The sequence below is a fragment of the Ranitomeya imitator genome, chromosome 6 (genome assembly GCF_032444005.1).
Source record: "Ranitomeya imitator isolate aRanImi1 chromosome 6, aRanImi1.pri, whole genome shotgun sequence".
NCBI lineage: Eukaryota > Metazoa > Chordata > Amphibia > Anura > Dendrobatidae > Ranitomeya > Ranitomeya imitator.
The window spans coordinates 483,351,835-483,371,901 of NC_091287.1; the positions used below are offsets into that span (position 1 = coordinate 483,351,835).

Consider the following 20,067-nt stretch of genomic DNA (forward strand, 5'->3'; position numbering starts at 1 on the left):
GAAACCAAAATTTTTTTTTGTTAGGGAGTTATAAGGGTTAAAAGTTGACCAGCAATTTCTCATTTCTACAACACCATTTTATTTTAGGGACCACATCTCATTTGAAGTCATTTTGAGGGGTCTATATGATAGAAAATACCCAAGTGTGACACCATTCTAAAAACTACACCCCTCAAGGTGCTCAAAACCATATTCAAGAAGTTTATTAACCCTTCTTCACAGGAATTTTTTGAATGTTTAAATAAAAATGAACATTTAACTTTTTTTCACAAAAAATTTAATTCAGCTCCAATTTGTTTTATTTTACCAAGGGTAACAGGAGAAAATGGACCCCAAACATTGTTGTACAATTTGTCCTGAGTATGCCAATACCCCACATGTGGGGGTAAACCACTGTTTGGGCGCATGGCAGAGCTCGGAAGCGAAGGAGTGCCATTTGACTTTTCAATGCAAAATTGACTGGAATTGAGATGGGACGCCATGTTTCGTTTGGAGAGCCCCTGATGTGGCTAAACATTGAAACCCCCCACAAGTGACACCATTTTGGAAAGTAGACCCCCTAAGGAACTTATTTAGAGGTGTGGTGAGCACTTTGACCCACCAAGTGCTTCACAGAAGTTTATAATGTAGAACCGTAAAAATAAAAAATCATATTTTTTCACAAAAATTATTTTTCGCCCCCAATTTTTTATTTTCCCAAGGGTAAGAGAAGAAATTGGACCCCAAAAGTTGTTGTACAATTTGTCCTGAGTACGCTGATACCCCACATGTGGGGGTAAACCACTGTTTGGGCGGATGGGAGAGCTCAGAAGGGAAGGAGCGCCGTTTGACTTTTCAAAGCAAAATTGACAGGAATTGAGATAGAACGCCATGTTGCGTTTGAAGAGCCACTGATAAGCCTAAACATTGAAACCCCCCCACAAATGACACCATTTTGGAAAGTAAACCCCCTAAGGAACTTATCTAGAGGTGTGGTGAGCACTTTGACCCACCAAGTGCTTCACAGAAGTTTATAATGCAGAGCCGTAAAAATAAAACAAAATTTTTTTCCCACAAAAACTATTTTTTTAGCCCCCAGTTTTGTATTTTCCTGAGGGTAACAGGAGAAATTGGACCCCAAAATTTGTTGCCCAATTTGTCCTGAGTGCGATGATACACCATATGTGGGGGGAACCACTGTTTGGGCACATGGGAGGGCTCAGAAGGGAAGGAGTGCCATTTGAATGCAGACTTAGATGGAATGGTCTGCAGGTGTCACATTGCGTTTGCAGAGCCCCTAATGTACCTAAACAGTAGAAACCCCCCACAAGTGACACCATTTTGGAAAGTAGACCCCCTTAGGAACTTATCTAGATGTGTGCTGAGCGCTTTGACCCACCAAGGGCTTCACAGAAGTTTATAATGGAGAGCCGTAAAAATAAAACAAAAATTTTTTCCCACAAAAATTATTTTTTAGCCCCCAGTTTTGTATTTTCCCGAGGGTAACAGGAGAAATTCGACCCCACAATTTGTTGTCCAATTTGTCCTGAGTGCGCTGATACCCCATATGTGAGGGGGAACCACTGGGCGCATGGGAGGGCTCGGAAGGGAAGGAGCTCCATTTGGAATGAGGACTTAGATGGAATGGTCTGCAGGTGTCACATTGCATTTGCAGAGCCCCTAATGTACCTAAACAGTAGAAACCTCCCACAAGTGACACCATTTTGGAAACTAGACCCCCTAAGGAACTCATCTAGATGTGTTGTGATAGCTTTGAACCCCCAAGTGTTTCACTACAGTTTGTAACGCAGAGCCGTGAAACTTAAAAAAAAAATCTTTCCCCCCAAAATTATTTTTTAGCCCCCAGTTTTGTATTTTCCCGAGGGTAAGAGGAGAAATTCGACCCCAAAAGTTGTTGTCCAATTTGTCCTGAGTACGCTGATACCCCGTATGTTGGGGGAAACCACCGTTTGAGCGCATGGCAGAGCTCGGAAGGGAAGGAGCGCCATTTGGAATGCAGACTTAGATGGAATGGTCTGCAGACGTCACATTGCGTTTGCAGAACCCCTAATGTACCTAAACAGTAGAAACCCCCCACAAGTGACCCCATATTGGAAACTAGACCCCCCAGGGAACTAATCTAGATGTGTTGTGAGAACTTTGAACCCCCAAGTGTTTCACTACAGTTTATAACGCAGAGCCGTGAAAATAAAAAATCTTTTTTTTTCCCACAAAAAATATGTTTTAGCCCCGAGTTTTGTATTTTCCCAAGGGTAACAGGAGAAATTGGACCCCAAAAGTTGTTGTCCTATTTGTTCTGAGTATGCTGATACCCCATATGTTGGGGTTAACCCCTGTTTGGGCACACGGGAGAGCTCGGAAGGGAAGAAGCACTGTTTTACTTTTTCAACGCAGAATTGGCTGAAATTGAGATCGGACGCCATGTCGCATTTGGAGAGCCCCTGATGTGCCTAAACAGTGGAAACCCCCCAATTATAACTGAAACCCTAATCCAAACACACCCCTAACCCTAATCCCAACAGTAACCCTAACCACACCTCTAACCCAGACACATGTTTTCAGTGGTACCATGGTTATTTATATCTGTTTTTTTGATCGCGTGTTATTCCACTTTTTGTTCGGCGGTATGATAATAAAGCGTTGTTTTTTGCCTCGTTTTTTTTTTTTTTCTTACGGTGTTTACTGAAGGGGTTAACTAGTGGGACAGTTTTATAGGTCGGGCCGTTACGGACATTATTATTTGTACTTTTATTGTTTTGTTTTTTTTATTTAGATAAAGAAATGTATTTATGGGAATAATATATATATATTTTTTTTCATTATTTTGGAATATTTTTTTTAATTTTTTTTTACACATTTGAAATTTTTTTTTTTTACTTTTTTACTTTGTCCCAGGGGGGGACATCACAGATCAGTGATCTGACAGTGTGCACAGCACTCTGTCAGATCACTGATCTGACATGCAGCGCTGCAGCCTTCACAGTGCCTGCTCTGAGCAGGCTCTGTGAAGCCACCTCCCTCCCTGCAGGACCCGGATCCGCGGCCATCTTGGATCCGGGGCTCGAGCAGGGAGGGAGGGAGGTAAGACCCTCGCAGCAACGCCATCACATCGCGTTGCTGCGGGGGGGCTCAGGGAAGCCCGCAGGGAGCCCCCTCCCTGCGCGGTGCTTCCCTGCACCGCCGGCACATCGCGATCATCTTTGATCGCGGTGTGCCAGGGGTTAATGTGCCGGGGGCGGTCCGTGACCGCTCCTGGCACATAGTGCCGGATGTCAGCTGCGATAGGCAGCTGACACCCGGCCGCGATCGGCGGCGCTCCCCCCGTGAGCGCCGCCGATCGCGCTGGACGTACTATCCCGTCCATGGTCATAGGGGCCCACCCCACATGGACGGGATAGTACGTCCGATGTCAGAAAGGGGTTAAAACTTATTGACCTTGCAGGTGGCGGTAATCAACTCTACCTGCCCATAAATTGTAGGTTTAGCCCAGAGTGACATGTTTGTCCAAAGTTGTAGGCTGGTGGCCCAAGAGTGGCATGTACAGTAGAGTAGTACCCATCAGGGGTAGATCACCTTGCCATGGTTGATGGGCACACATGAATTGGCCAATTTATGCGCTAAGAATCTTCATTTTATCTATAACTGTAAGTTTTAAGAAAAAAAAATTTTTGAAAATATTTTTATGAAAAAATATTTTTGAGTAGTATGATTCATATCAAACATTTGTCTGTGTTTTCACATGGCCTAGATTCATGTACATGTGCTGCTGTGTTCTTTTATATATATATGTGTGTCTCACTTACATATATATATATATATATACATATATATATATGTTTTAATGAATATTTGAGCCCATGGATCCATTGTATGTCCGTTTTGCAAGCTGGCGAGAAAATCTCGCTGTATGGATGCAATACGGATTACATACGGAGGATGACATGCGCAAAATGCGCTGCCACACCCTGCCTACGGATGACATACGGATCACTATTTTGAGAACATTTCTGTGTATTGCGGCCATAAAAAACGGACCGTATTTTCATACGCCTAGTGTGACTCCGGCCTAAGGTCTGTAAATTACCAATGTGACAGACTCCTTGTGCTTGTTCACATCACATGGGTGCAGAAACTAACTGCTATTCAATGCACTAAGGCCACATTCACACGTGGAGTATTAGGTCAGTTTTTTACTTGTAAGTATTTTCTCATGCCGATTTGGCACGAGAAAACAATCACAGCATGCCGCGAGTGGCTCTGATATTCGGATCACATGCACCCATACAAGTCTATGGGTGAGCGTGACACATCAGACTGCATTCGGAAACGGAGAAGATGGAGAAATTAAGTTCCTCTGTCTCCTCCGCACCTATGTTGCGGATTCTCTGATGCGAAAGATTCAGATCACACTGTGTATGTGAATATGATGTCTTTTTTTGTCAGAAAAGCAGAGTAACCAACCTGAAAACGTGCTAAAGAAATGTCAAGAAGAATTAACATGATTTGCATTGTCAAAACAACTTGCTGTGCATATAGTCAGTCTTTTCATCATCTTTTAACCATCTTCAAAAATTCATAGATGTGAAGGGGTTAAAAAAAGTGACCTGACAATTCTTCTACCAGCTTTTGCTTGGTAACCACTTACTATTTTACACTTAAAAGTTAAAAAATAGAAGAAAACAGCCTAAAAAAGGCACAAAATAAGACAATTCTGGAAAAACACCGCCAGCGCTTTACTGATGTAACATTACAAGACGTTATACCCTTAAGTTGAGAACTTACCGACTCTGCGAATTGAAATACTGATTTGGCTTTTATCCTAAGTCATATTGCACGACTCGTTTAAAGAGTTGATTGTGACTTGTAGGACCGCTACTTCCAACAGGTGGCGCTATAGAGTTTAAGTCCTCTTTTTCTCAGAAGAGGCAATTTGCATATTATATTTCCCAGAGGAGCATTGCACGGCGAATAAGCCTCCTTACCTTGACAAGCCAGAGATGGTATGTCACTCTCCATAAGGAAAAACGATACCCCTTAGTCCCCAGTCCAGAGCCTCTCACCTAGCCAAATCAGTTCTCATGCTTCGCACTGACGAGGGCCAACAGCCCGAAACACTGTGTCTGCGAATTGAGATACTGATTTGGCTTTTATCCTAAGTCATATTGCACGACTCATTTAAAGGTTTGATTGTGACTTGTAGGATCGCTACTTCGCTACTTCCAACAGGTGGCGCTATAGAGTTTAAGTCCTCTTTTTCTAGAAGAGGCAATTTGCATACCAAGTAATCCCTTCATTATAAATTCCTCCCTTAGATAGGACAGCCTTAAAATGGAGATTTATTATAGTGTTTCCTGCTAAAATCACTGACATTTTGCAACATTGGATGTAATGACTTTCTATGGTGTTGTGATGCAACTTGAGACATACTATGACATATACTGTAGTTGTATATGTTTCCAAATGTGTTGAATTTTCTTCCACTGGTGGCAAGTCACACGGGACACACTTTCCATAGACGTCAATGCAAGTTTCACGTGACATACAATTGTGCGCGACTTGTCAGTAAATTGGTTTATTTATACCAAAATCAAAGATCTAAATTACTTGCATGACAGCAAATTGGAAACAAGTTGAACAATTTGTCAGAAAACTGCTATCACGCAACCAGGGCTGGACTGGCCATCTGGCAATTCTGGCAAATGCCAGAAGGGCCTTTCTGGTCATGGGCTGCCTTGTCTGCTATGTTGTTAACAGAATCGGTGTTCTCAAGACACCCATACTGTTAAGAATTGTGACCGAGCACAAAGTCACTGACTCCGTCGCTTACCCCAGCAGGCCACGGGTATCATTAGAAATATTGGTCTTGTAGTAAATCTTCCTTTCCTCCATCCAGGGTAATATTAGTGATATATCCCATCTGGTGCTTGAAATGGGAACAGAATGGGCCTGTGTGATTTCAAATGCCAGGACTGAATTTCAGCCCCAGTACGTACCTGCAAGCAACATGTGTGTCATCTGAAAAAAAGATGTCAAATATTAAAGAGACTGTATAATGCTGTCGATCAGTTATAGTCCAGGTTCTGATTAAAGGTCCTGAGAAGCGTATTGATAGGTTAAAGGTTGTGAGACCCCCCAACTGATTGGTTAAAGGTTCTGAGACCCCTACTGATTGGTTAAAGGTCCTGAGACCCCTACTGATTGGAGGTTCTGAGACCCCTACTGATTGGTTAAAGGTCCTGAGACGCCTACTGATTGGTTAAAGGTCCTGAGACCCCTACTGATTGGTTAAAGGTCCTAAGATTGCCTACTGATTGGTTAAAGGTTCTGAGACCCCTACTGATTGGTTAAAGGTCCTGAGATGCCTACTGATTGGTTAAAGGTTCTGAGACCCCTACTGATTGGTTAAAGGTCCTGAGACGCCTACTGATTGGTTAAAGGTTCTGAGACCGCTACTGATTGGTTAAAGGTCCTGAGACCCCTATTTATTGGTTAAAGGTTCTGAGACCCCTACTGATTGGTTAAAGGTCCTAAGATTGTCTACTGATTGGTTAAAGGTTCTGAGACCCCTACTGATTGGTTAAAGGTTCTGATACCCCTACTGATTGGTTAAAGGTCCTGAGACGCCTACTGATTGATTAAAGGTTCTGAGACCCCTACTGATTGGTTAAAGGTCCTGAGACTCCTACTGATTGGTTAAAGGTCCTGAGACCCCCACTGATTGGTTAAAAGTCCTGAGACGCCTACTGATTGATTAAAGGTTCTGAGACCCCTACTGATTGGGTAAAGGTCCTGAGACCCCTACTGATTGGTTAAAGCTCCTGAGACCCCACTTATTGGTTAAAATACCACTCTGAAACACGCAGCTCCATCGCAACAGTGCTTGGGCTCAATAGCAAGTCTGTGGGTCTGTCCACCACTCTGATTGCTGGACAGATGCATGGACTTCATCAAGATTATGCTATTCATTAGCTATTTTAACTTTGTGCCATTTTTTTGATGCATGGTGACGCACATTAGGCCTTACCGCTATCCTGCTAACTCTGAAACTAAAGGTGTCTAAAACACATAATAAATTTGATGCAAGGAGCAAAAGTGTTTTATGTGCATTTTGTGTCAAATAATCATGAAGGTTCTGGTATTTGTCATGGTTTCTCTGCAGAGAACCAGTCAGCATGATTTAGCAGTGTAAAGAAAAGGCCTGGCCATAATGGCGCTGTTATACAGATTAAATGGATACCTTTAGGCTGGAGTCACACCAGCGTGAGAGCATTGGATGCGATATACTAATGACCCTCGGCTCCTGTTCTGCTGCGAACGTGATCTGAGTGTCAGTGCTCTCTCCTCCAAGTCTCTCGCACAGAGGATCGAAGCTAAGCTGTGAAGGAGGCAGAGAAATTAATTTCTCCATCTCCTACAGTTGTGGCCAAAAGTATTGACACCCCTGCAATTCTGACAGATAATACTCAGTTTCTTCCTGAAAATGATTGAAAACACAAATTCTTTGGTATTATTATCTTCATTTAATTTGTCTTAAATGAAAAAACACAAAAAGAATTGTCCTAAAGCCAAATTGGATATAATTCCACACCAAACATAAAAAAGGGGGTGGACAAAAGGATTGGCACTGTTCGAAAAATCATGTGATGCTTCGCTAATTTGTGTAATTAACAGCACCTGTAACTTACCTGTGGCACCTAACAGGTGTTGGCAATAACTAAATCACACTTGCAGCCAGTTGACATGGATTAAAGTTGACTCAACCTCTGTCCTGTGTCCTTGTGTGTACCACATTGAGCATGGAGAAAAGAAAGAAGACCAAAGAACTGTCTGAGGACTTGAGAAACCAAATTGAGAGGAAGCATGAGCAATCTCAATGCTACAAGTCCATCTCCAAAGACCTGAATGTTCCTTTGTCTACTGTGCTCAGTGTCATCAAGAAGTTTACAGCCCATGGCACTGTGGCTAACCTCCCTAGATGTGTGCGGAAAAGAAAAATTGACAAGAGATTTCAACGCAAGATTGTGCGGATGTTGGATAAAGAACCTTGACTAACATCCAAACAAATTCAAGCTGCCCTGCAGTCCGAGGGTACAACAGTGTCAACCCCTACTATCCGTTGGTGTCTGAATGAAAAGGGACTGTATGGTAGGAGACCCAGGAAGACCCCACTTCTTACCCTGAGACATAAAAAAGCCAGGCTGGAGTTTGCCAAAACTTACCTGAAAAAGCCTAAAACGTTTTGGAAGAATGTTCTCTGGTCAGATGAGACAAAAGTAGAGCTTTTTGGGCAAAGGCATCAACATAGAGGTTACAGGAGAAAAAAAGAGGCATTCAAAGAAAAGAACACGGTCCCTACAGTCAAACATGGCGGAGGTTCCCTGATGTTTTGGGGTTGCTTTGCTGCCTCTGGCACTGGACTGCTTGACCGTGTGCATGGCATTATAAAGTCTGAAGACTACCAACAAGTTTTGCAGCATAATGCAGGGCCCTGTGTGAGAAAGCTGGGTCTCCCTCAGAGGTCATGGGTCTTCCAGCAGGACAATGACCCAAAACACACTTCAAAAAGCACTAGAAAATGGTTTGAGAGAAAGCACTGGAGACTTCTAAGGTGGCCAGCAATGAGTCCAGACCTGAATCCCATAGAACACCTGTGGAGAGATCTAAAAATGGCAGTTTGGAGCAGGCACCCTTCAAATATCAGGGACATGGAGCAGTTTGCCAAAGAAGAATGGTCTAAAATTCCAGCAGAGCATTGTAAGAAACTCATTGATGGTTACCGGAAGCGCTTGGTCACAGTTATTTTGGCTAAAGGTTGTGCAACCAAGTATTAGGCTGAGGGTGCCAATACTTTTGTCTGGCCCATTTTTGGAGTTTTGTGTGAAATGATCAATGTTTTGCTTTTTGCTTCATTCGCTTTTGTGTTTTTTTCATTTAAGACAAATTAATTGAAGATAATAATACCAAAGAATTTGTGATTGCAATCATTTTCAGGAAGAAACTGAGTATTATCTGACAGAATTGCAGGGGTGTCAATACTTTTGGCCACAACTGTATGCTGCCGGCGTATATCTCACCGCATTAGGTGATATCCGAGTGCTGTACGTTGTGTCACTCGCACAGATAGACTTATATGGGTGTGAGTGAGCCAAGTCTCGGTGCCAGTCGTAGCATGCTGCGATTATCCTATCATGCAGATTTGGCATGAGACAATAATCACAGATGTGATCTGCCCCATAGAGTAACACCGGGCCAAGTGCCATATGATGTTTTAGCACTCAGCCCTATTGCACGGTAGTGTGACTCTGGCCTTAGTGATGAAATCCACGTTATGGTTGTTCTTTAAGTCATATTTGGAGCTTTCAGGTAATTAACTCTAGGTGGACGAGGGCAACACTGTGAGTAGGGTCTTCAGCTCCTGGCCCGGCCCTCCGCCGGCCACTGGTATCTATTTGACAGGTCACTGCTTTGCAATCCACAGCACAGATTTTTTCACTAAGGCCATGTTCACACGTTCAGTATTTGGTCAGTATTTTACATCAGTATTTGTAGCCAAAACCAGGTGTGGGTGATAAATACAGAAGTGGTGACGTGTTACTATTATACTTACAAATACTGAGGTAAAAATACTGACCAAATACTGATGTAAAATATTGCTAGTGTGAATGTGGCCTAAAGGTATTGATGTAATTTGGTATAACAGCGCCATTATGGCCATGCCTTTATTTAACATCGCTAAATCATACTGACGGGTTCACTTTAAATTGTTTTATTCTTACTCATCTCAAGTTCATCCCTCCATAAAAGAAGCAACAAAATGCTGTTCTCTGATTACCTGCAGACAAGGCCCCATAAAGCCCCATGTGCTCTCCATCCCGTGGTCAGGGAAACGATCTAATCGGAGACTTCAGAGAAATAATAGCTTTTCTCCAAACAGCCCACAGTTTAACCTTGGTATGTTTTTCCACTTTCTTTTACTGAGTTGAGACTTGTAATGTGTATTTAGTATCTGCCCCATGCTGCCTGTAGGATAATAGCAAGAATAGCAGTTCTGTCTCCGGCACCTGCTTCATTTTTGGTAATATGTTACCATGGTAGCAGGGGCATAACTAGAGTCCTATGGACCCCAGGAAAACCTTTGGACTTGGGTCATCCACAACCAGCTGATAGCTTGGATGCCACAATGACACTATGTTTCCACTCCCTTAAAAAAAATATAGTAATGCCTGTCAGGTGCCTCAATATACTGTATTAATACTGTTCCTTCTACTGTATGTTAATAATGCCCCTTCTGTGACTCCTCATATTAATAATGCCCCTTCTGTGACTCCATTTATTAATATACCCTTTCTGTGCCTCCTTATATTAATAATGCCCACTCTGCGCATCCATACATTAATAATGCCCACTATGTGCCGGCATACATTAATAATGCCCACTATGTGTCTCCATACATTTATAATGCCCACTATGTGCCTGCATACATTAATAATGCCCACTATGTGCCTCCATACATTAATGCCCACTGTGTGCCTCTATTCATTAATAATGCCCACTATGTGCCTACACACATTAATAATGCCCACTATGTGCCTGCGCACATTAATAATGCCCACTATGTGCCTGCATACATTAATAATGCCCACTATGTGCCTCCATACATTAATAATACCCACTATGTGCCTCCATACACTAATGCCCACTGTGTGCCTCTATACATTAATAATGCCCACTCTGTGCCTGCATACATTAATAATGCACACTATGTGCCTCCATACATTAATAATGCCCACTCTGTGCCTGCATACATTAATAATGCCCACAATGTGCCTCCATACATTAATAACGCCCACTATGTGCCTCCATAAATTAGTAATTATTATTATTATTATTATACATTTTTATAGCGCCATTTATTCCATGGCGCTTTACATGTGAATACGAGGCAAATATAGACAAATACATAAAACATGAGCAGATAACAGGCACACGGGTACATAAGGAGGGAGGACCCTGCCCGCGAGGGCTCACAGTCTGCAGGGGATGGGTGATGAAACACTAGGAGAGGGTAGGGCAGGTTGCGCGGCGGTTCAGTAACTTCAGGATCACTGCAGGCTGTAGGCTTGTCGGAAGAGGTGGGTCTTCAGGTTCTTTTTAAAGGTTTATATGGTAGGCGAGAGTCTGATGTGTTGGGGTAGAGAGTTCCAGAGTATGGGGCAAGCACGGGAGAAGTCTTGGATGCGGTTGTGGGAAGAAGAGATGAGAGGGGAGTAGAGAAGGAGATCTTGAGAGGATCGGAGGTTGCGTGTAGGTAGGTACCGGGAGACCATGTCACAGATGTATGGAGGCGAAAGGTTGTGGATGGCTTTGTATGTCATTGTGAGGATTTTGAACTGGAGTCTCTGGGCGATAGGAAGCCAGTGAAGGGCTTGACATAGGGGAGAGGCTGGGGAATAGCGGGGAGACAGGTAGATTAGTCGGGCAGCAGAGTGTAGGATGGATTGGAGCGGTGCCAGAGTGCTAGAGGGGAGTCCAGAGAGTAGGAGGTTGCAGTAGTCGAGGCGGGAGATGATAAGGGCATGCACTAGCGTTTTTGCGGTGTCGCGGTCAAGGAAAGCACGGGAAATATTTTTGAGTTTGAGACGGCAGGAGGAGGCAAGGGCTTGGATATGTGGCTTGAAAGAGAGGGCAGAGTCGAGGATCACCCCGAGGCACCGGGCGTGTGGGACTGGGGAAAGTGAGCAGCCATTGACATTGATGGATAGGTCTGGTGGAAGGGTAGAGTGAGATGGGGGAAAGATGATGAATTCTGTTTTGTCCATGTTCAGTTGTAGAAAGCGTAATGCCCACTATGTGCCTGCATACATTAATAACGCCAACTATGTGCCTCCATACATTAATAATGCCCACTATGTGCGTGCATGCATTAATAATGCCCACTATGTGCCTCCATACATTAATAATGCCCACTATGTGATTCCATACATTAATAACGCCAGCTATGTGCCTCCATACATTAATAATGCCCACTATGTGCCTCCATACATTAATAATGCCCACTATGTGCCTCCATACATTAATAATGCCCACTATGTGCCTCCATACACTAATAATGCCCACTATGTGCCTCCATATTAGTGCCCCCTTTGTTCTATATAATAATACTCTTCCTCTCCTAGTGATTTCATGCCTCGTCTAAGTCAGTACTCACATTCCCACGATGAGGGACGGAGTACTTTCTGCAGTTTGTGGCTCGGCATAGGTGGCACGATGAAGTCCTGTGTCGTCTTCCATACACCCCTCACCCCTCGTAGGCCACAAGTCATAAGTAGCTTTTAACTTACCAGAGTAAGTAGTGGAGCGAGAAAACAGAGGCTCTGCTCGGCCACAGGCTTCAGCTGTATCTGCATCCTTAGGACCCATCTCAAGATGTATATACCGTTTGGGTAACCGGACTGGCCCCGTCTCCTCCAGTTACACTCACAGCCATACACTCAATGGCTGTGACTTTATTACACTTCTTGGTACTATAGTACAATGTTTTGTACACATTTATGAAGGAATAACCCCCAGAATGGTTTAATATCCCAAAATCTACAGGCAGAATGGTGGCTCCCTAGAGCAGCTCGTATTAAAAGATGGAATGTTTTCAGTTCTATGACTTATTTATTCTTCCCGTAGGCCTGCTAGACGAAGACAACCAGTGGATGACCCAGATAAACAGACTTCAGAAACTAATTGACAGACTGGAGAAGAAGGTATTGAAATACAATGCTGAGCTTTTCTTCCTCTAAAATGTGGTTACCTTTTCTAGTTCCTAGTACCTTGCCCATTCCCTTCCCGATGCCCTACTGTTCCCGAGCTTTGTGCCTAGCATCACACTGATACTAAAGATTCTGTCTGAAAGGAACTACAGATAATATGGGACAACACCTCTCCTTTGTCTGCAATGGGAGAAGGTAATCTCATATAATATGGTTCCTTCCATTATAAACCTTGGCCGGTGTGTAGACTAAAGGATAAGAGACAGTGACATTGCTGGTATCCGCCACTAGGGGCACCTGCCCTATTGCCTAGGTAATTGCCACATTGATTTGTATCTCCACACCAGGTCTAAGGGGTAAGGTTTCTCCTTGTGGAGAGTGACATACCAGCTTTGGCTTGTCAAGGTAAGGAGGCTTATTCGCCGTGCAATGCTCCTCTGGGAAATTTAATATGCAAATTGCATCTTCAGAGAAAAAGAGGACTTAAACTCTATAGCGCCACCTGTTGGAAGTAGCGATCCTACAAGTCACAATCAAGCCTTTAACGAGTCGTGCAATATGACTTAGGATAAAAGCCAAATCAGTATCTCAATTCGCAGACACGGTGTTTCTCTGCGAATTGAGATACTGATTTGGCTCTGATCCTAAGTCATATTGCACGACTCGTTAAAGGGTTGATTGTGACGTGTAGGATCGCTACTTCCAATAGGTGGAGCTATAGAGTTCAAGTCCTCTTTTTCTCTGAAGAGGCAATTTGCATATTATATCTCCATACAAGTGATCCAAGTATCTTCAGTGTCCACCTACACCCCTGATTAGATCTATCACATGGGTGATTCAACTTGGTGAACACAGATCTGATATATCACCTGCATCGTGTCTATTTATTGCAAATATCTACCAAAACTAATATGACCCTAAAGGGGGTAACAGTTATGATTTGTCTTTTGCACCTTTGTATTTATGAAAATATTAATATTCCAGTGCTTCTTTATATCTTCTAAATCCAGAGGTCAATTTACATGCAGCAGATTTGGTATAACAATTTTTGTCACTGTTCTGTTCCTCTGAATTCGTCTCGCAGAAATCTGTGAACCCCATACGGATAAATGGAACAGACATTTCTCCAACAAGTCTGCCTCTGCCATGTGTGAATAAACATTTATGGGGAGGACAGAAGCTTTGGGGCTGCCAACACCCTTCATAAGATAATTAAAGGGTTCGTCAACTACTCGGACAACCCCTTCTCAATCTGTAGGTTTCCTCCTATTAAAATACCAACACTTATACTCACCTCCGGTGTCGGCACCGTTTCACCAGTGTCAGCACTGGCTCTCTCAGTGATTGTGTAACATTGTGACGTCATGCAAACTCTGAGGCCTGTCAGCATCTGCTTCACTCTCCCCGCTTCCTGCTTTAAACGCATCACATACATCTGGAGGAAGAGAGAACAGCTTCCTTCAGATGTAAGCAATTTGTCTGAAGGCGGGGAGAGTGAATCGGCTGCTGACTGGCAGCAGGGTTTGCGTAACGTCACAATGTTACACAATCACTGAGAGAGCCAGTGCTGACTGCTCACACTGGTGAAATGGTGCCGCCACCGGAAGAGAGTATATGTGCTGTTATTTTTAAAGGAGGAAACATTCAGATTGAGAAGTGTTTGTCCAAGTAGAGGACAACCCCTTTTAAAAAACCCTAATGATCTCTTCTCTGCGTGAATACTCAGGGCCCTAGAATGGCAATTCTATTAGAACACTATATGGCACCATAACCAGGACAAAAGTATCCAGTGTTTGCTCTTATTTTATTCCCACTGCTCCCCTTAGTATTGTTTATTTATTTTTTAATATTTAATCTGCTATACGGTTTTATTTTGTCCTAATTTTTTTGGTATTTCCTAAGGGGGCGTGGCTCACAGTGTAATAATACAAAGCAGCCTAAAGACACGCCCCCAGAGAATTATGTAAGCCACGCCTCCCTTGGAAAACACCATTGAAATTAGTACTAAATAAAAAGGCCCCATATCTCTGGAACCGTATGGCGGATTTAACAAATAAAAAAAAATCAAGCGGAATAACGCAAAATGGAATACTCCAGGGAAAAGCCGGAATGAAATAAAACTAAAACTTGCCACTTTTGATCTCGTGACAGGCCATCTTTACAGGACACCTGAGTGTAGAATATATCCCCCCAATCTCTGTCCTTAGGGACATCACCAGTCAATATATGTATGTGATGCATACGCCTGTAATCTCTCACTTTAGTCGTGGTTCTCTCTTTTGCTTGTAATGGAGTTCACCTATCCCAGATACATGCTAAATTTAAGTGAATTTCATAAGAAATCATATAAACTGTATTTAAGATTTATCCACACTAGCGCAGGGATAAATAGAGATCTTACCTATAGCTACCAATTACGTTCCTGTTCTTATTTTTCAAAGAACCATTAAAAAATAAGAGCTGGAATCTGATTGGTTACAGAGGGTACCATTAGAAAATAAGAGCTGGAATCTGATTGGTTACAGAGGGTGCCTGCTCCACTTTTACCTTGCCCTCATTTTGATACATGGTCACCTCCCCACCATTATATACCTAATAGTGTTCTGTTACCTGTACCTTTCTAAAACTATTTCTGTATTTTGCTGTTTTATTAAGGATTTAAAACTGGAACCCCTGGAAGAAGAAATCTTAGAGGGAAGCACAAAATCGGTAAGAAATTCAATGATATTTGTTTTCACAGCAGAGTGCTCAGCATCAAACGGGAAAAGCTTCTAAATGTGACATTTTCAACAATCGACAGCAAGTTTTACCATTATAAAAAAGTTTTTGTTTTTTTTCACTTTTCTGCAAAATTTATCTAAAAGTACACTTTCTTTTTTGTCACTAGGAAACTAAAGGGAAGGAATTAAAATATATATATATAAATGCTAATCTGCAAAATTGTAGCTGTGACACTAACCTTGAGTGTCAGATGTAATATGTCAGCATGTAAGGGCTCGTGCAGACGACCACATTATATAGTTTAAACCAGAAGTTTGCATATATAAAAAGACACATCTGCATGTTTTTCTCAATATCTGACATGAAATCAGAATAAACCTTTCCAGTTTTAGGTCAATTAGGATTACCATAATTATTAATATTTGCCAAATTCCAGAATAATGAGAGAGAGAGAATGTATTAAGGCACTTTTATTACTTACTGCAAAAGTTTACATACACTATGATTACTATGCCTTTAAACAATTCTGGACTGCCCATATGATGATGTCATGTGTTTGGAAGCTTCTGATATTTTTTTTGGCAACATCTGAGTTAATTAGTGACACACTTTTGGATGTATTTCAATGCACACCTGAAACACACTGCTTCTTTATGTAGTATCATGGGAAAGTCTAAAGAAATCAGCCAAGATATCAGCAAGAGAATTGTGGACTTGCAAAAGTCTAGCTCATCCGTGGGTACATTTTCAAGATACCTGAATGTGCCTCTTTCCTCTTTACAGTTATATGCAAGAACAAACAAAATGGGAATACCCAACCATCATACTGGTCAGGAAGGAGATGGGTTCTGTGTCCCAGAGATGAATGTGCTTTGGTCTGACAGGTGCATATCAACCCAAGGACAACAGCAAAAGACCTTGTGAATATGATGGCAGACGCTGGTAAGATTGCGTCAATATCCACAGTGAAACGAGTACTGTACCAACATGGGCTGAAAGGCCACTCTGCCAGGAAGAAGTCGTTACTCCAAAAGAAACATTAAAAAGCCAGATTAATGCACACAGGAAAAAAGACCTTAATTTTTGGAGACATGTTGTGTGGTCTGCTGAAACTAAAATTGAAATTTGTGGGCATAATGACCATCGTTACGTTTGGAGGAAAAAGAGAGAAACTAGAAGCCTAAGAAAACCATCCCAACTGAGAAACACGGGGGGTGGCAGCATCATGTTGTTGGGTTGTTTTGCTGCACTAGAGACTGGTGCACTTCACAAAATAGATGGTATCATGAGAAAAGAAGATTATGTGGCAAATACTGAAGAAACATCTCAAGATATCAGACAGGAAGTTAAAGCTTGGGCGGAAATGAATCTTCCAAATTGACAATGACCTGAAGCATACTGCCAAAATGGTAGCAAAGTGGCTTAAGGATAACAAAGTGAATGTTCTGGAGTGGCCATCACAAAGCCCTGATCTGAAAAGGCAGATGCGAGTAATGTGATCTACACACCTGGATCAGTTACACCAGTGTTGTCAGGAGGAATGGGCCCAACTTACGACCAACTATTGAGAGAAGCTTGTGGAAGAACATCCCAAACGTGTGACCCAAGTCATTCAGTTTAAGGGCAATGGTACCAAATACTAATGAAATGTACAGTGGGGCAAAAAAGTATTTAGTCAGTCAGCAATAGTGCAAGTTCCACCACTTAAAAAGATGAGAGGCGTCTGTAATTTACATCATAGGTAGACCTCAACTCTGGGAGACAAACTGAGATAAAAAAATCCAGAAAATCACATTGTCTGTTTTTTTAACATTTTATTTGCATATTATGGTGGAAAATAAGTATTTGGTCAGAAACAAACAATCAAGATTTCTGGCTCTCACAGACCTGTAACTTCTTCTTTAGGAGTCTCCTCTTTCCTCCACTCATTACCTGTAGTAATGGCACCTGTTTAAACTTGTTATCAGTATAAATAGACACCTGTGCACACCCTCAAACAGTCTGACTCCAAACTCCACTATGGTGAAGACCAAAGAGCTGTCAAAGGACACCAGAAACAAAATTGTAGCCCTGCACCAGGCTGGGAAGACTGAATCTGCAATAGCCAACCAGCTTGGAGTGAAGAAATCAACAGTGGGAGCAATAATTAGAAAATGGAAGACATACAAGACCACTGATAATCTCCCTCGATCTGGGGCTCCACGCAAAATCCCACCCCGTGGGGTCAGAATGATCACAAGAACGGTGAGCAAAAATCCCAGAACCACGCGGGGGGACCTAGTGAATGAACTGCAGAGAACTGGGACCAATGTAACAAGGCCTACCATAAGTAACACACTACGCCACCATGGACTCAGATCCTGCAGTGCCAGACGTGTCCCACTGCTTAAGCCAGTACATGTCCAGGCCCGTCTGAAGTTTGCTAGAGAGCATTTGGATGATCCAGAGGAGTTTTGGGAGAATGTCCTATGGTCTGATGAAACCAAACTGGAACTGTTTGGTAGAAACACAACTTGTCGTGTTTGGAGGAAAAAGAATACTGAGTTGCATCCATCAAACACCATACCTACTGTAAAGCATGGTGGTGGAAACATCATGCTTTGGGGCTGTTTCTCTGCAAAGGGGTCAGGACGACTGATCCGGGTACATGAAAGAATGAATGGGGCCATGTATCGTGAGATTTTGAGTGCAAACCTCCTTCCATCAGCAAGGGCATTGAAGATGAAACGTGGCTGGGTCTTTCAACATGACAATGATCCAAAGCACACCGCCAGGGCAACGAAGGAGTGGCTTCGTAAGAAGCATTTCAAGGTCCTTGAGTGGCCTAGCCAGTCTCCAGATCTCAACCCTATAGAAAACCTTTGGAGGGAGTTGAAAGTCCGTGTTGCCAAGCGAAAAGCCAAAAACATCACTGCTCTAGAGGAGATCTGCATGGAGGAATGGGCCAACATACCAACAACAGTGTGTGGCAACCTTGTGAAGACTTACAGAAAACGTTTGACCTCTGTCATTGCCAACAAAGGATATATTACAAAGTATTGAGATGAAATTTTGTTTCTGACCAAATACTTATTTTCCACCATAATGTGCAAATAAAATGTTAAAAAAACAGACAATGTGATTTTCTGGATTTTTTTTTCTCAGTTTGTCTCCCATAGTTGAGGTCTACCTATGATGTAAATTACAGACGCCTCTCATCTTTTTAAGTGGTGGAACTTGCACTATTGCTGACTGACTAAATACTTTTTTGCCCCACTGTATCTAAACTTTTGACTTTGCAGTAAGTAATAAAAATGCTTTAAAACATTTTCTCTCTCGTTATTCTGGCATTTGGAAAATATTAATAATTATTAATTAATCCTAATTGATCTAAAATGGGAAAGGTTTATTCTGATTTCATGTCAGATATTGAGAAAAACATGCAGATGTGTCTTTTTATATAGTGTATGGAAACAAATGGTTTCTACTGTAGGTCTGAGAAAACATGATATCGCCTTCGGACCAATGTTATTCTATGGGGCTTTGCACATTTCCAATTTTTTTTACTCAGACAGAGCTAGAATCTGTGCGGAGAAAAAAATTGCAGCATGTCAGAGTTTGATCTGATATTCGGACTGCACTCTGCCATGCAAGTCAATGAGTCCATGGGAAAAATAAGACGGCGCTCGGATGACACCTGAGTGCTCCATGGAGTGAAAGAATGGAGGAGATGGAGACTTTTTTTGTCCATCTTCTCCTTATCTGAGAGAAGAGGATAACACTATGATCACACTTTCTGTGTTTTTGGACAAACTGAAGATTCAGTAACATGGTGGGGACACTGGCTCGCAGTGTAGAATATATGGGGTATTCCATGGTAAGAGGGGTATGATACAGATAACATTAGTTAGGCTTATAGACCAAGTTTTTTTTTAGAAAAAGTTTTAATGTATAAACCATGGGTGTAAGGGAGGGATGGGTAGGCTTTTATTAAAGGGAGTCTGTCACCCCCAAAATGCCTTTTAGACTACAGTAACTATACAATTAAGTAGAGGACTTCATTTTTTCTAACCTAAACAAGACCAACTTTTCCAACCTTTCATCATATCGGAGGTCTATTCACATTACCTATTACAACGTGCTGGAAAACAGGAGAAAAATGATGGGAAACAAAAAACTTTATCTTGACATTATTTTTTGAGCTTTGAATTTATGGTCTAAAAAAAGTGACCTAGTAACACCGACCTGTAATTTATTAGCCCCCTTTGGGCTAAATTCAGATGTCCGAATGCAGTTGGATTTTCACAGACTGTCAAAGTGGAGAAACTTTTTTTTAGTCGCGAAAAAATTGATGCACTTGAAGTCTGACCAAATAATAGGGACATTTTTCTCATACGTGAGAAAATCAGACGTCAGAATGAGCCATTAGGGGACATGAAACACCTGTGATTGTTCTATATGCCACAATATAGTATTAATGCAGCATATAGAGATAATGGCATTCTCCTATAAAGCCTAGAAGCCTAGTAACAGACTGGGCTTCCTATGAGGACTAAGATGGCAGCCATGGAGGCCTTCCACAGTACCTCACATGTCAGAACTAGGG

At 42.2% G+C, this 20,067-nt stretch overlaps 1 protein-coding gene across 1 annotated transcript in view; it reads left to right on the plus strand.

Moving 5' to 3' along the window:
• The window catches only part of NECAB1 (N-terminal EF-hand calcium binding protein 1), a 342,508-nt gene that overhangs the window by 305,616 nt on the left and 16,825 nt on the right, over window positions 1–20,067 (plus strand). Inside the window, exons 7-9 of the mRNA XM_069731596.1 lie at window positions 9,839–9,951; window positions 12,679–12,755; window positions 15,417–15,470. Coding sequence (XP_069587697.1) covers window positions 9,839–9,951; window positions 12,679–12,755; window positions 15,417–15,470 — 244 coding nt within the window. The remainder of the gene's footprint in view (window positions 1–9,838; window positions 9,952–12,678; window positions 12,756–15,416; window positions 15,471–20,067) is intronic.